Source organism: Mya arenaria, chromosome 14, assembly GCF_026914265.1.
Source record: "Mya arenaria isolate MELC-2E11 chromosome 14, ASM2691426v1".
Classification (NCBI taxonomy): Eukaryota; Metazoa; Mollusca; class Bivalvia; order Myida; family Myidae; genus Mya; species Mya arenaria.
In genome coordinates this window covers 9,856,632-9,874,770 of record NC_069135.1, presented here as the reverse complement: position 1 = coordinate 9,874,770, position 18,139 = coordinate 9,856,632, and the positions used below count along the sequence as shown (strand labels likewise).

The 18,139-nt window shown below is 34.5% G+C and overlaps 1 protein-coding gene across 3 annotated transcripts; it reads right to left on the bottom strand.

Moving 5' to 3' along the window:
* Positions 1–795: 795 nt before the first annotated feature.
* On the bottom strand, positions 796–17,992 carry LOC128217685 (general transcription factor 3C polypeptide 6-like). 3 transcript variants are annotated; one of them, XM_052924995.1, is made up of 5 exons: positions 17,974–17,992; positions 8,222–8,299; positions 7,394–7,508; positions 2,971–3,105; positions 796–1,936 (listed from the first exon to the last, which is right to left on the bottom strand). In XM_052924995.1, exons 2-5 carry the CDS (start codon positions 8,264–8,266, stop codon positions 1,707–1,709), a joined length of 525 nt encoding a protein of 174 aa, XP_052780955.1. In that variant the 5' UTR covers positions 8,267–8,299; positions 17,974–17,992; the 3' UTR covers positions 796–1,706. The 3 variants fall into 3 exon arrangements, with proteins under 3 accessions (XP_052780955.1, XP_052780956.1, XP_052780957.1); XM_052924996.1 differs by lacking the exon at positions 17,974–17,992 and adding an exon at positions 15,224–15,299; XM_052924997.1 differs by lacking the exon at positions 17,974–17,992 and adding an exon at positions 12,256–12,318.
* Between the last annotated feature and the right edge of the window lie 147 nt (positions 17,993–18,139).

Here is an 18,139-nt window from a genome sequence, read left to right as displayed (position 1 = left end):
TCTGAAGACAAGACATTTTCGGTGTGTAATATCGTTGGTATTGGAAAGGACTAAATATTTCATGTCGGACCATGCGATGTTACCACAAAACCCACAACGTTTTGTGACAAAATTCAGGCGAAACTCCAATAGCATTAGGACCATAGGTTAGTTGGGCTGGGAAGACTTCATCATACTAAAGGTTGTATTAATGCATTTTAAAATACTGATATAAATAAATCAAGTATCAAAGCATTCCTAACATGTCTTTTGGTAGTTTACCCTGTCATAGCTGGAGAAAAAACAACACAGAATAACAAAATAACATTACATTGCTTTCAAATTTAGGCTGCATTTTCTGTATTTCTTACAGGTTAGTCACATTTGAAATGTTCCTTAAAATGCATCCATAGTCATAATGCAAGTAACATTCTCATTTAGGCTAGGTTTGTAATTTCACTTCAAAAACTACTTTGATACTGACACATACAGTGGTTAAAGCCTCAGCTCTGAGACAAATCAGAAATCATGTCTTTGTCAAGAATGTTGAAACATTGTCTTCAAGGTTGAAGCTTTAAACTTCCCTTGCATGGACAACTTCATAGATGTTGAAAAGCCACCAAGTGAAAAAGAGAAGCTGTACCTATGTAAACAAACCATGGAAAGAAATTACAACAGATCATGTCTCAGAAGAGAATGCAATGACTCCATAACAAACCTGTTTGAATCAATTAGTCGTTGAAGTACACAAGATGACTTGAAATTACATTATATAAATGAGAACACATCACTTTTGAAAGAGAAGAAAACCAGACGATTGCTTTTTATTTTATTTTTGTAATCAAAAACAGATTTCTCCTCCTATGATTGTCTCATTCAGTTCCACATTTGACATTGATCTCAAATTTCAAGAAATATGGAGAAGACTAGAAATATAGCAATAGTATAGCCATATGACCTTTTTAAGTGTGCCTTGACTTGAAATCGAGGTGGCAGTGACATGCTCTCTGCAATATTCCTTCAAGCAGGTCAAGAGATATGGAGCAGACACAAAATGTAGTCATATGACTTATTCTTTAAGTTTGACCTTGACCTTGAACAAAGCTAGTTGTAAACTAAGCTTATATAAGTTCAGAAAGCTGCTGTGACCTTGACCTCGAAAGTAAGGACAACGGTCTTAAAGGGCAACACATCCTTATACTAATGCGGTCGCTTCTGCCAAATAATTATAAGATATGACCATGAATTAGCAAGATATGGACCAGACACAAACTATTTTCAGTGAGTGATGTTTATAAAGCAAAACATACTTAGTTCAGAAGGTCGCTGTGACCTTGACCTTGAAGGTAGAATCATTGGTCTTGCGCGTGACATACCCTCATACTATAGTAGTCAATTCTGTTATATAAATTCAGACCATGAATGAGAAACGGACAGTTCGACAGTCAGAGGTAACAACCCATGTGATTCCTTTATAGCCCTCACTTTAATTTGTAAAGTTGGGATACAAAAAAAAAATAAAAAAAAAAGGTTAAGTTATTGATCCTGTGAATTTCTACCTAATACAAATACACCTTAACACTATATATATATACATATAAATTTAGTTTCGCTGCAAATCACAAACCTTATACACAAACATTGAAAAATGAGTGAATCCGGTACACTACATGACATTGTATGTTACCTTACATGTACATTCAACAGACTTTACTTGACGGTGCTAGTCAGGTGCCCACTTTGTCAGTACTACTAGATGGTTTGGATGTATCTTCTGTCGATGCTGCAGTCTGGTTGGAAGTAGATTGATCTATAGCTTGTGATTTGGCACTTTCAGACTGGTCGCTTTTTTCATCAGTGGATTGTGATTTGAAATGTTCTGAACTTTCATTGATTTCCTCGGGAGAAATATTATTTGAAACATCATTTTCAACTTGTATAGTTTCAGTGACAGCTCCTGCAAATGGACATTGAGTAAATGAAAATATTCCTAATATACTAGTAATAAATGATGAACAGTGTCAATGTGATTTCTACCTTATGGCATATTGTTCTTGTTTGTTATTTTGATGACTTGTGGAAAACAGAAGGTAATCTACAAGGGTACAGAACCACATTTTTTTTCTCTATATTCATAATATTTATCAAGGTAAACCTGTGTACAGACTAACACCAAATTATAACTAAAATTTAATTTATATTCAAATAAAATAAGCATGCATCTATTATCTCTGCAAGAATAACAAGAGGACTTGGATTATTAATTCAAGCAAGGAGTATTACGCACCAATTAATACAGTCAGAGATATGGGGCCTGCTATTCTTGTGCAAATTGTCTTTAGAAACATGTGTACCAAGTTTCAGTTAAATGTCTTTTGAGTTAAGCCCAACATTGAAGTTTCGCACAGATATACTGTTGACACCGCCACCTCCGACAACAAAGACACCATGGCTATATACCCTGACCTTTATTCTTCAGAAAACAAAATTGTTAAGAAATATAATCTGGTCAGTGATATTCTTTAATTGTTAAAGGAACTGGACACCAGATGATGCAATTGCAAGAAAAAACGATTATTGTCAAAAACTATCTTACTGATCTATCACATCACTTACAACATGTGTCTTTCGCAGTTTTTGTGTATTTTTTTAATTTTGAAATTTACTGGCTTGTCTTCCACGTAAATCCCAGTTAATTTTTAAATAGCATATATAGCAACTCTATTTTAAAAAGGGTAAACTCAGCTGAGACAGCGGCAAAATATTCTTTAAGTCATGAATAATTATATTTTAAAAGCCACATTATAGCTTGTATTGACAATTCTAGGCTTGTTTAACGGTAATAAATTAATAATGTATTTGCAGATTTTGGGACCATCTGGTGTCTGGTCCCTTTAAGAACATCAAAAACATCAAAATCCTGTACTTATCAGAAACATATTTGTATGGCCTAATCCTGTGTAATATCACAGACACAAAATAGCCACGTACCAACTCCTTCTGAGTCTGTCTTTTTATCCTGATTGTTTTTCAAGAACACTCGTCTAACTGTCCACTTCTTATTGGCTATACAATGAAGATCCAGCTCGCTCTCCTGCTTATCTCCAGGAACTTCACTGCTGGAACCTGCTCACACATAAAGTAAATATTCAATATGCAACAAAAAATATCATACTCCAACTGGATTTACCCCGCAAATGATATAAGTGTGATATGGCCAACAACTTGTACTAAAACAAAAGTTTTTTCAGTAATTATAAGATCATTATTAGATGGCAATATTGTCTATATATTTATTGGATTGACTTCAAGTTAATGAACATAAACATTAAAACATCTTTATAACTCTAAAATAAAAACAATAACAAATCTGTTTTATGTTTGTAACTCTGACTTTTCAAGTCCAAAGTATTTTTTACATATTAAACACATGACGAGAGTTATGTGTGACAATGTAATTTTGAAATATTTAAGGAATGTGTGAATGTAATTCAATGAACATCTAAGGCGAGGTACATTATAGGCGTGCAGGTATACTTGAATTCATTTTACCGCACAATATTTATTGATTGAATCAATATATAAAGAATTTTGTAACATTGGTAAAAGAGGTAAAAACTCAAAACTATTATGCACTTATCTGTAAATAAATTTGTGAGTTTTACTTTTTAAACTAATAATGCATTATCAACCCTTCCCGTGGTTCGGTACTTGTTTATAAGTTTAGCAAATGCATTTCAATGAACACCAATTCCTCCAGTGACCTGAAATCATTAATATGACGAATATGATCTAATATCAAATATTCAATGTGTACTTGTTAAATAGGACTACTTTTGCATTGCCAGCATTAATGTGTAATGAAATTTGTACAAACTTGAAAGTGCTATTTAAAATGTTTCATAAATACTTTGTTTCATTTCTTCCCAGGAAAATAATAAATTATGTTTTAAATCATTGTAGAAATAATTTAAATGTCACTATGCAGCCTCTGTGAAGCATAAAGCACATTGGAACGGGTAAACCTTACGTTAACGGTACTGTAGTGTACATAATGTTATGCATAAACTAGAAATGTGTCCATAGGACACGGATGCCCCCACTTCGGTTTTTTGTCACAGAAAATAAGCCATAATGATTTTTGAAGTATTTTTGGCAAAAAAGGGCTGTAACTCCTAAATGACTAAAGCGATTTCCATGACTATCGAACTTGATCAAGATATTATGGTCACAAACATGTGTTTAAAGTTTGGTGAGGATTGGACAAACAGTTTTCAAGAATTAGATCGGAAACAATCTTCGGGACGTATTTTTCAAGTCTTTTTTTGCAAATAAAGGGCCGGAACTCCTAAATGACAAAAGCGATTTCCATGGCTATCGAACTTGATCAAGATATTATGGTCACAATCATGTATGTAAAGTTTGGTGAGGATTGGACACATACTTTTCAAGAATTAGATTGGAAACATATATTTTTGAAGTATTTTTGGCAAAAAAGGGCCGTAACTCCTAAATGACTAAAGCGATTTCCATGACTATCGAACTTGATCAAGATATTATGGTCACAAACATGTGTTTAAAGTTTGGTGAGGATTGGACAAACGGTTTTCAAGAATTAGATCGGAAACAATCTTCGGGACGTACGTACGTACGTACGGACAGACGTACGTACGGACAAGGGCAACCCTATATGCCGCCACTTTGTGGGGGCATAAAAACTATGCTTGGTAGAAAGACAATTATAAAGGCAATTGTTTACTTTTAGTTTTAATATTTTTAAAGAAAATCCTCATGCTTTTAATGGGTTTGGCTATTTAACACTGATGCAATAGATTGTCTAAATAATTAAATAATAAATAGTGTCTTATATTGATGACGGTAAAGTTGGAAGGTAGTTGGTAGTTGGTAGTTGGGGATTCGAATAATCAACTACTTACCAGTTGCCAGTTGGGGATTCGAATATTCAACTACCTGCTTGTTGCCAGTTGGGAATTCGACAACACTGTTTTAATTTACTTTTATTGGTATATTCGCCAGTCGGATATTCGACCATTTCCAGTCGATTATTCGCAAAGGTTCAACTGCAAACCAGTCAGTAGTTGGGGATTCAGTTTATGTCTATATGTATGGTTTTAAAGGTCACATATGGAAAAATTAATCGCCAAATGTTTCTTTATGCATGTACACATATGTATCTTTGCGACAAACACTAGCTGTTTTAATTTGCTTTTATTCGTATATTCGCCAGTCGGACATTCGTTCATTTCCAGTCGATTATTCGCGAATATTCAACTGCTAACTAGTCAGTAGTTGGGAATTCAGATTATGTCTATATGTATGGTTTTAAAGGTCACATATGGGAAAATTAAACGCCAAATATTTCTTTATGCATGTACACATATGTATCTTTGCGACAAACACTGTTTTAATTTACTTTTATTCGTATATTCGCCAGTCGGATATTCGACCATTTCCAGTCGATTATTCGCGAATGTTCAACTGCAAACCAGTCAGTAGTTGGGGATTCAGATTATGTCTATATGATTGGTTTTAAAGGTCACATATGGAAAAATTAATCGCCAAATGTTTCTTTATGCATGTACACATATGTATCTTTGCGACAATCACTGTTTTAATTTCCTTTTATTCGTATATTCGCCAGTCGGATATTCGACCATTTCCAGACGATTATTCGCGAATGTTCAACTGCAAACCAGTCAGTAGTTGGGGTTTCAGATTATGTCTATATGTATGGTTTTAAAGGTCACATATGGTAAAAATTAATCGCCAAATATTTCTTTATGCATGTACAAATATGTATCTTTGCGACAAACACTGTTTTAATTTACTTTTATTCGTATATTCGCCAGTCGGATATTCGACCATTTCCAGTCGATTATTCGCGAATGTTCAACTGCAAACCAGTCAGTAGTTGGGGATTCAGATTATGTCTATATGTATGGTTTTAAAGGTCACATATGGAAAAATTAATCGCCAAATGTTTCTTTATGCATGTACACATATGTATCTTTTCGACAAACACTGTTTTAATTTCCTTTTATTCGTATATTCGCCAGTCGGATATTCGACCATTTCCAGTCGATTATTCGAGAATGTTCAACTGCAAACCAGTCAGTAGTTGGGGATTCAGATTATGTCTATATATATGGTTTTAAAGGTCACATATGGGAAAGAAACATTTGGCGATTAATTTTCTCAACTGGAAAATTGACGAATATCCGACTGGCGAATTTATACGAATAAAGGTAAATTAAAACAGTGTTTGTCGCAAAGATACATATGTGTACATGCAAAAAGAAACATTTGGCGATTAATTTTCCCATATGTGACCTTTAAAACCAATCATATAGACATAATCTGAATCCCCAACCACTGACTGGTTTGCAGTTGAACATTCACGAATAATCGACTGGAAATGGTCGAATATCCGACTGGCGAATATACGAATAAAAGTAAATTAAAACAGTGATTGTCGAAAAGATACATATGTGTACATGCATACAGAAATATTTGGCGATTAATTTTCTCCATATGTGACCTTTAAAACCATACATATAGACATAATCTGAATTCCCAACTACTGACTAGTTAGCAGTTGAATATTCGCGAATAATCGACTGGAAATGGACGAAGATCCGACTGGCGAATATACGAATAAAAGTAAATTAAAACAGTGTTTGTCGCAAAGATACATATGTGTACATGCATAAAGAAACATTTTGCGATTAATTTTCCCACATGTGACCTTTAAAACCATACATATAGACATAATCTGAATCCCCAACTACTGACTGGTTTGCAGTTGAACCTTCGCGAATAATCGACTGGAAATGGTCGAATATCCGACTGGCGAATATACGAATAAAAGGAAATTAAAACAGTGTTTGTCGCAAAGATACATATGTGTACATGCATTAAGAAACATTTGGCGATTAATTTTTCCATATGTGACCTTTAAAACCATACATATAGACATAAACTGAATCCCCAACTACTGACTGGTTTGCAGTTGAACATTCGCGAATAATCGACTGGAAATGGTCGAATATCCGACTGGCGAATATACCAATAAAAGTGAATTAAAACAGTGTTTGTCGAATCCCCAACTGGCAACTAGCAGGTAGTTGAATATTCGAATCCCCAACTTGCAACTGGTAAGTAGTTGAATATTCGAAACCCCAACTACCAACTACCAACTACCTTCCAACTTTACCGTCATCTTATATTGGTATGGATATAATCATTCTGCCATCAAAATTTGGTTGAATACAATTTAAAAAAAATAATGAAGATTTAGTAGTGTCACACTGATAAGTTTCGTTGAGTATGTATACATATGTGTATATATAAATATAAATGCTATTATTCTGTGATAACTTGATCTCAACTGTACCTGGATTATCAGAGGGTTTAACATCAAACATCATGGCAGTTCCAACAGTGTCAGAAAACTCCCCGGTGAAGGTGTAGTCGTCAAGCTGAAGTAACGGCTTACTCGCTTCTATACCCTAAAGGAAAAACCATAAAACTCTCATTTAAAAGTTAGAAATACAGTGGTTAAAAAGTGTGAAAGATTGGTAGAGATTAATTGAGTAAAAAATATTTTGCAGAAATTACAAAGAAAAAGGTTAATATATCAATAACTCTAATCAGGCCACAATACATCAGTAAACATTTTTGACACAAAACAAATCACAGTAAAATCAGTATGAGATGTTATCCAAACATAACCAAAATGTCCTCCTTGTGTTATCCAAACTTTAAAATCATTTACAATACACATTTAATTGCATGGCTTTTATCTCCTTCAATGAGCGTATGGTATATTATTTGAATTTTTATGAAGTACAATAAAAAAAGCTAAGAAATGATAATAAATCAATGGTATAATTCAACAAAGCAGAGCACAATAATGATTGCTTGTCACTTTTTTAAGAGGACCAAAGGGGATAACATGTCAATTTGAAGCCATGGTACACATGATGTGTGTGTTTTGTCACTTGTTACAACTGTGGTGCCATTTCCAAAAGCAACAAAACATGATATGACAATACCTAGTAAAACATACATTGTTAAAATCAAACTTTTGAGGGAAATAGACTAGGTAATCAGTGTACTGAGTACACATTCGTAATGTTAAGTATGAATGAAAAAAAATCAAAGTCTAAGAATGTATAAACTATCCAATGTAGGGCATGGACAAATTAACAGAGAGCCCTACCAGCATCCTTGCAACTTTGACCTGCTCCAGGAAGTTGGTCTCCATCAGCCCCTGTAGCTCCACTAGAACTGTGCTCTCCTATTGTGAGAAAAAAACAAGGTCTTCATGCAAGTCAATTCCCATAACACAGTGAAAACTATAAGCTAGTTGACAAACATTTAAGCAGAAGCCGTTTAAAGATAAATGAGGCAAATCGGCATTGTTCATTTTTACCATTTTAGTCATGATCAGTCACACATGAAGCTGAAGTAATGAACTAATTACCGAGTGTTTTTATGAAAAAATATATCGCTTCCCAATATGCCAACTGTATAAAAACTTATGTGTGCAGTTTTGATTTTTTTAAATATTTAATTCATGGTTGAATTTGGCATAATTTATACTTCATAATCTTTTATAGTAAATAAGTGTTAGTTAATTGAGCTTATTCCATAACAGAAAAAACAAGAGCTGTCACAGTATGTGACGAATGCCCCCGAATGTGACATTGACCTACGAACAAGGTCAGTACATGAAAAGTTGATCTTGCCTTTACGTGTCAAATATATTTTAAATTGCCTCTGAACATAAAAAATACCACCCATACTTGACAACCTACACTGTTATGTCCTTATATTCAGAATTCCCTTGTGAATAAACACTTAGTGTATCTTTCACCTTAGAGGTAGGGACATGGGTCTTGCACACGACACGTCGTCTTCGTATGTGGAACACATGTAGCAAGTTATTTTAAAATCTGTCCATTAAAAGGGAAAGTAACAGCCCTGACACGACAACCTATACTCTATGTCCTTATATGCAGCACTCCATTGTGAATAAAAACTAAGTGTGACCTTGACTTTTGAGGTAGGGACACGGGTCTTGCACGCGACACGTCGTCTTGGTATGTGGAACACATGTGACAAGTTATTTTAAAATCTGTCCATACAAGGGAAAGTTACAGCCCGGACGCGACAACCTATACTCTATGTCCTTATATGCAGCACTCCATTGTGAATAAACACTATGTGTGACCTTGACCTTTGAGGCAGGGACACGGGTCTTGCACGCGACACGTCGTCTTGGTATGTGGAACACATGTGGCAAGTTATTTTAAAATCTGTCCATACAAGGGAAAGTTACAGCCCGGACACGACAACCTATACTCTATGTCCTTATATGCAGCACTCCATTGTGAATAAACACTAAGTGTGACCTTGACCTTTGAGGCAGGGACACGGGTCTTGCACGCGACACGTCGTCTTGGTATGTGGAACACATGTGGCAAGTTATTTTAAAATCTGTCCATACAAGGGAAAGTTACAGCCCGGACACGACAACCTATACTCTATGTCCTTATATGCAGCACTCCATTGTGAATAAACACTAAGTGTGACCTTGACCTTTGAGGTAGGGACACGGGTCTTGCACGCGACACGTCGTCTTGGTATGTGGAACACATTTGGCAAGTTATTTTAAAATATGTCCATACAAGGGAAAGTTACAGCCCGGACACGACAACCTATACTCTATGTCCTTATATGCAGCACTCCATTGTGAATAAACACTAAGTGTGACCTTGACTTTAGAGGTAGGGACACGGGTCTTGCAGGCGACACGGCGTCTTGGTATGTGGAACACATGTGGCAAGTTATTTTAAAATATGTCCATACAAGAGAAAGTTACAGCCCGGACACGACAACCTATACTCTATGTCCTTAAATGCAGCACTCCATTGTGAATAAACACTAAGTGTGACCTTGACCTTTGAGGTAGGGACACGGGTCTTGCACGCGACACGTCGTCTTGGTATGTGGTACACATGTGGCAAGTTATTTTAAAATCTGTCCATACAAGGGAAAGTTACAGCCCAGACACAAAAACCTATACTCTATGTCCTTATATGCAGCATTCCATTGGGAATAAACACTAAGTGTGACCTTAACCTTAGAGGTAGGGACTCGGGTCTTGCACGCGACACGTCGTCTTGGTATGTCGAACACATGTGGCAAGTTATTTTAAAATCTGTCCATACAAGGGAAAGTAACAGCCCGGACACGACAACCTATACTCTTATGTCCTTATATGCAGCACTCCATTGTGAATAAACACTAAGTGTGACCTTGACCTTTGAGGTAGGGACACGGGTCTTGCACGCGACACGTCGTCTTGGTATGTGGTACACATGTGGCAAGTTATTTTAAAATCTGTCCATACAAGGGAAAGTTACAGCCCGGACACGACAACCTATACTCTATGTCCTTATATGCAGCACACCATTGTGAATAAACACTAAGTGTGACCTTGACCTTTGAGGTAGGGACACGAGTCTTGCACGCCACACGTCGTCTTGGTATGTGGAACACATGTGGCAAGTTATTTTAAAATCTGTCCATACAAGGGAAAGTTACAGAGCCGGACGGACGGACGGACGGTGCGATTTTAATATGCCCACCTTCGGGGGCATAAAAAGACACGGTGAGGAAAGGCTTCAAGAACACTAGATTCTTTAGTTTATTTTAAACAATAAATTATATGTTTGATAACATACATTGTTCTTTTGTGAAATTTTGCAAGACGCTGTATTTTTTACAGGTCACCATCAAGGGAAATCCCTGCTAAGAAGATGGAGCGATTACCAATTGCTTGTATACTCATATACTGATGATGATGATGATGATGATGATGATGATGATGATGATGATGATGGTATATTGCTTATTCTAGTATTAATGAAATTTATCTACATATTTAATTATAATTGGGCTCTCATTTATCATAAAATTATACATATTGCAGCCTAGGCAGGTCATATGAGGCTCATTCAGAGTTGGGCCAGTGATACCAGGGTTCATGATGGGTGAATTTACCATTTTGTACCCATGTGGAAGCCATTAGAAGAGAAAATACACCCTTTGCCCCTCTTGTGGTGATAAGTGACTATAAAGTGACTGTATGTCAAATATGTAAACATTTAATTACTTTTTTTCTGAAATAAAATACTTTACACAGTTAAAATATGTTATACAAATTAAAATGAAAAAATATTGTTTTTCCTAAACAACCTGTTTTCGACCATGACCTTTAACTATACTTCACAACAAAAGTAAATAATAAAAAAATAATCCTTAGGCAGGGTTCGACACTTACGGTAGTCCGAGACTACCAGTTTTGTGCTCTGACTACAATAAATTTTAAGTCAATAGTCCGTCGGACTACTAGAAAAAGTAAATATGACATCAGGTAATTGAGCATAAAATATTTATTACGTTTAAACTTGCGTAAAACGTGTTGTAATTTTTTTTAAAAAGCCGAGTATCACCGGTAAATACTCATTCTAAAGTTTGCCGAAGATGGCCGAGCAGTTCCGGACAACCTGAACTGTTAAGCGAGTTTCGCGCACAATTCGTATAGCCTTTCGATCAATATTTAAACCAGTCTGTAAAATGTCTTTATTTAGAAAGGGAAAAAACCATTTTGCACTGTATGGTGTGTTTTAATCGTCAGACACGTGAAAGTCTGCCAGTGTCAGCGAGGTAGATTTGGGTTTAAAATGAGGTAGAATTTCTAGATCCCTTGCATTTTCAGTTAGAAATAATGATAGATATGATGTTAGCAAAAACTTGATGGTTGTTATTATTTTTAGATTTTCTGAAAATACATCATGGTTATTTATTTATCGTTTAGAGTATTGTCAAATGTCGGTGTTTTGATAAAGAAGACAGAAGGAACATTATGTATGGCTTGTGAAATATTTTAACTGGCTTTTAGAAGAGCAGCTTAAAAAATAATCATACTGCTCAAAAATGTCTAATTCAGTGTAAGTGCAGACGACGGCAGAAATTGTGTGCATTAATTTTCGCGCCAAAATGTCGTAACATTTTATACATTGAAGTTAGGGCCAATAACAATTCTTATCTAACTCCCAATTAATTAATAACATTTTGGGAATTAATCTCATTATATTTTTAAAGCATTATTGTATGTCGTTTTAATAGATTAACAAAGACTACTGAATAGTAGGATGCCAATATCAATTATCAAATAGTGCTGACCAGTAGGATGTCTGTCATTTGTGCCATAACTTAGCAACGATCTCGGTCGAGGTGTCAATTGATTTATTGCACCATTTTCCTGAAAGTGACAGATTATGGGGGTATTTTAGCATGGTTTTTAGATTTTTATTCTGGGGTAATTTAGCATGTTTTTTGTATTTTTATTCTGGGGTAATTTCGCATGGTTTTTAGACTCTTTAAGGTTTTAAAATTGAAGGCCAAACATTGCTTTGAAGAATGTGGAAATTTTAAGATTGAGACAGATAAGAAACATGATCAATCAAAGGGTTATTCTGACAATGTTTTTAAGGAAAAGTCTAACAAAACAGTGAAGGAATCCGTTGCAGGCTTGCATTTTTTTTGGACTTTTGCTGGACTACCTGGATTTTAAATCCAGTAGTCCGAGGGACTACCTTGTGAAAAATGTTAGTGTCTAACCCTGCTTAAGCGGTCGAAAACAGGTTGTTACAAATACAAATAAATAACAATAAAACAGACTTTGCTTGACTTTGCTAGGTTTTCATAGGCTTTGCTAGGTTTCGCTGGATTTTTCAATCTTGAAGTAATGTAATTTTACAAATTTAACACAATATTTGCAATCAATTATACATTTTTCCAACAAAATATATAAAACTCATAAAAATAAATACAAATAAATAACAATAAAACAGACTTTGCTTGACTTTGCTAGGTTTTCATAGGCTTTGCTAGGTTTTGCTGGACATTACAATCTTGAAGTAATGTAATTTTACAAATTTAACACAATATTTGCAATAAATTATACATTTTTCCAACTAAATATATAAAACTCATAAAAATAAATAACAATAAAACAGACTTTGCTTGACTTTGCTAGGTTTTCATAGGCTTTGCTAGGTTTTGCTGGATTTTTCAATCTTGAAGTAATGTACAAATTTAACACAATATTTGCAATAAATTATACCTTTTTCCAACTAAATATATAAAACTCATACAAATAAATACAAATAAATAACAATAAAACAGACTTTGCTTGACTTTGCTAGGTTTTAATAGGCTTTGCTAGGTTTCGCTGGATTTTTCAATCTTGAAGTAATGTAATTTTACAAATTTAACACAATATTTGCAATAAATTATACATTTTTCCAACTAAATATATAAAACTCCCATACATGCCATATTTTCTGGAGACCATTCAGGGGGATTTGTTCAAAAGGCTGAAAATTCAGGGGGATTTGGGTGGTATTCAGGGGGATTTTTTTAGCAGGTCTAAGTTGGCGAAATTTTAAAGTATTTTTAGACGCAAGTACGAAAAAATGTATTCACAAATTAAATTAAATTTACCTTCCTCCAAAGTCTTTTAAAAAATTGTGCTTAATTCTATCAGCTTAATGACTTTCAGACAATAAGAGAATAGAATAAATATTATTGATTTCTTTCTTCCAAAATAGTAATATTTCTTTGCCTTTGATAATTACTACAAATGAATTGATCACTTGTTGTAAAAGTTTCCTTTTGGCATTTCACCCTTGTGGAGTTGTTAGTTGTTTCTTTACATTCGGTTTCACTCACATACTGTGGTTTCACTTACTTTGTCATTATTGCCTGATGTAAAATTTCTAAAAAAAAAAAAAAAAAAAATTTTTTTTTTTTTTTTTTTTTTATATTAATTCCGGGGGATTTTTATCTCCCGCCGGGAGACCGGGGGATGGATCGAAATTCCGGGGGATTTTTCCCCCCGCCGGGGGATATGGCATGTATGAACTCCAGGGTTCGAATTTAGACTCGCATACTCGCAAAATGCGAGCGACGTTTGAAAATTGCGAGTGACTTTTGTTCAAGCTGGCAAAATTCTGCGAGTGGCTTTTTCTAGACCACAAAATGTTAAAAGGAAAGTAGAATAAACATGAACTTAATTCCGCTATGTAGTCGAGTGTAAACAGCCTATAAGTGGCATGTTTACACTTCCGGTATAAAGAAGACAGTACGGAGTCACGCTCTAGTAGGTTTTCAAAAATAGACCAAATACGGAAAAGGCCGAGTTTTATCTCGAATCTTTCAGGGATGCTCCAAGGTGTGCGAGGCCTGCATAAAACAAAGTAAATACGAATGACGTAATCACCTAGCCCAATCATTGGCTAAATTTAGCGCTTTTGCGCACTATATGTAAACCCCATCATCCTTTGAATATATTTCCGCCCAACTGTCAAAATGAATAGACTTCGTTGATCGATATATTTCATGGTCCAAAGTATCCACGCTACATTTACTGTTGCTTTTTTATTTTAAATTTATTATTTTATTGTTTTTAATACTTATAGACAAATAATAAAATTGCAAGTTGATTTGTCATTTTGCGAGTTGCCTCAAAATGCACTCGCAAAATTTTGCGAGTGCTCCTCAAAGTTAAATTTGAACCCTGAACTCATAAAAATAAATACAAATAAATAACAATAAGACAGACTTTGCTTGACTTTGCTAGGTTTTCATAGGCTTTGCTAGGCTTTGCTAGGTTTTGCTGGATTTTTCAATCTTGAAGTAATGTAATTTTACAAATTTAACACAATATTTGCAATAAATTATACATTTTTCCAACTAAATATATAAAACTCATAAAAATAAGTAACAATAAAACAGACTTTGCTTGACTTTGCTAGGTTTTAATAGGCGTTGCTAGGTTTTGCTGGACATTACAATCTTGAAGTAATGTAATTTTACAAATTTAACACAAAATTTGCAATAAATTATACAGTTTTCCAACTAAATATAAAAAACTCATAAAAATAAATAAAAATACAACTGACTGCTTGGCTTTGCTTGACTTTTCTAAATTCTAGGCTTTGCAGTGTTTAGTAGGACCCTTCCGGGATATCTTCCAAAATCAGGTACACATTTAAATGCTGCATAATTAATGATGTGTTTAATGCCATATAATTTCATTTTTTGTTTTCTAAACAAAGCAGCTGATCTGAAAAAAAATCGTAAATACCTCATACTCGTATTCTTCATCTTCAATGTTCATTTCAATATTGTTAATACCACAACGCAAATTAAATTCCATGGCAAATTTAACAATAAGGTACGTAACTCTATTTTGCGCGGAGCATATAGCAGTTGCCCTGATACGCAGTTACCTATCTTTACAGGAGGTAACGCTTTTTGACCGAATCGAGCGGGCAGTTCCATCCCGTTAGACGCAACATTTTTCGGCGGTTAGGCCGTCTGAAATCACCTTTTCTCCCTATAAAAAACCCCACAGAAATAATCTTGAAATTAAGATTTTCACTGTTCTTCAGAAACAGAGGGATACTGCAGACCAGCCATGCGTACTGTATATTTAAATAAGGAAATTCTTACTAGTGAAATAAAAGTAGTATTAAAAGTTATTTTATGTTTCATTATGTGCTGTTAGTTTGTTAAACAATATTTTTACAATTATATTCGGTTATTAAAGAATATATTTTATATATTCATGAGTTGAGCGATAAGTTCAACAAGCCACATGTTGCTGAAACTGGCTTGACTACATTCTAGGTCGATCATTATAGTCTACATTGATGATCTCAAGAACTCAGTACCTATTGGTCATATATATTGACGCCCCACAATAAATCTAATAATATAGCACATGGTGTTTCGTTTCCATTTTAGGGGTGAACAAGTTTTTGTATTGAAAAAAAAATACATTTGCCGTGGCTTTGTCAATTATTATTATTCTCTATAATTTACTGTACTACTATATGGTTATGGTATGCCTTTCAAGAAGCAGCACAGCCTCAGCAAATACCCAACAACAATTAACCCCCAAAACAACATATATTACATGTCAAACATTCAAACCATTTGGACACTAGTCACCACTGCCGAGTATCCTTTTTAAAGATACTTCTTGTTTAATTATGTTTTAGAGAAACTCATCCATAACGACCAGTCAAATATTCCTACTCGCTCCAGTTAACACTGTACTTATCCAGCCGGTTTACTGAATGGATCGTCATGGTAACGGACATATGGTGTATACAGTGTATGCCCGTCCCCTGGTAGAGTAGCCATCATCATCAAACCAAACTCGATGAATTTGAGATTACATTGCTCTTTGGTGGGACCATAGTTTTTTATAATATTTTTTTTAAGTGCCGCCTAGCAACCTACATGTAATGTGTACTTCTTTCAGCCCGCTAGTTAGCTGTGTTCAATGTCCGGTATCCAAAAAATATATGATGCTACACAGCTGAGAAGCCCGTACCTGTTCAAGTCATGGTATGAATTGTATGAATTATTAATTATATATAAAATTATATATAGTTCTACATCAATTCACATGATCTGATCCACCTAGTAAGCGTGAACAATCCTCATGCTTTACCCTAGTTTTAATGACATCAAACATCTAAATTTAGATAACCATGTAGTATATTATCTTTTCAAAATGAACCATGCATGAATCATTGAAGTTTGATCGCTGATCTTCACAATATTTCTATAGGTAATATTATACATACTTTACAATGATTGCATCGAGTTTCGCGAGCTTGAACAGGTTTTCTAGATATTGAGTGCACATGAATTGCATAATTTTGTTTGGGATAGTACGAAATCAGAATGTTAATGAGATAGGAATGTGGGAATAGCATTCGGAAGACCTCCTACACAGCAAACCCATGCATTAAATGTATTGGACGCTAACCTAAGTGATACTGAAGAGTTGTTGTTGTTGTTGTTTTCAGGAATAAATGAAAACACACGAGACGTTTCTACGCTGGCGGCTTAAACCATCTGATTTAAAATCCCAGGGTAGCGAAATTTACTAATGGCAGAAGCCTAGATGGGACGTTACATATATGTTTATTCAATTATTAAGTAGGCGAAGGTGGATTGTCTTTTTGTCGTAATAATAAAAGATACTGTTGTTGTGTAACATTGTGGTACAATGATAAAGTTTGACAATATCTGCAAAAAGCGTTTCAATCGTTGAACCCCTGACCTTTCATATTAATCCATGTGTGATTTCTGTAATTTTAGGACGCTGTCATTTCGAATGATATGATCTAATAATATCAGAATTTTGTTGTAGTAGAAAGGCAATCTCTGTTTGAAAACTCTAGTTTAGGGAAAGAAATTGTGTATTAATTTCCTTTACGAAATACAAAAATGACGTTTGGTGAGATCAAATGTCAAAATTCAATGGATCTCGCTGTTTCGCTTCCTTCCTCCATGGAGAATCTCCTGTTTTATACAAGTTTAATGAATAAGTACTATTAATAAAACTACCTTAATGTTTCTCTCAAGGTAGGATTACCCATAAATGCAATGCAATACTGTTCTAACCAGCAGAATAGAAGTTACAAATGATCATAGTCACAATCAATGCACAAGATTTTACTTTGATCTGCGTCATTTACAAAGATGATTTTGTTTTATCAATACGTATATACTTTTTGTGACCTTAAGTTATATGATATTATATCTTTATCTCAATTAAAAAAAATGCAACTAAAATCATTTTGAACTATAAAAGCCTCCAATTTTATGTCTAAACAAACTGAAAAGCAAAATGTAATGTAACTGCTTCGTAATAAGAACTTAATACGCACAAGGAGATATCCTGGATGTACCAATTACCAGTGTATTAAGCAACTTTCCAATGGAATTTTGGCCAGGTTACATGCAAGCTTCTTTAAATTTCACTCATATTTAAGAAAAATCATTTTGCCATCAGTAACAATAAGTTTTGTATACCAGAGAACATAATTATTGATTTCTAGTTGCGTTTTGTTTACCGACCGTGGCCTCCATCTTGGATTTTTAGTTACCAAATTCCGGTGGAATCATGGGAAATGTAGCTACTGCATTAAACTTCCAGTTAGTAAGCTAAAATTATTATGTCAGCAATGTTGGCAGGTCT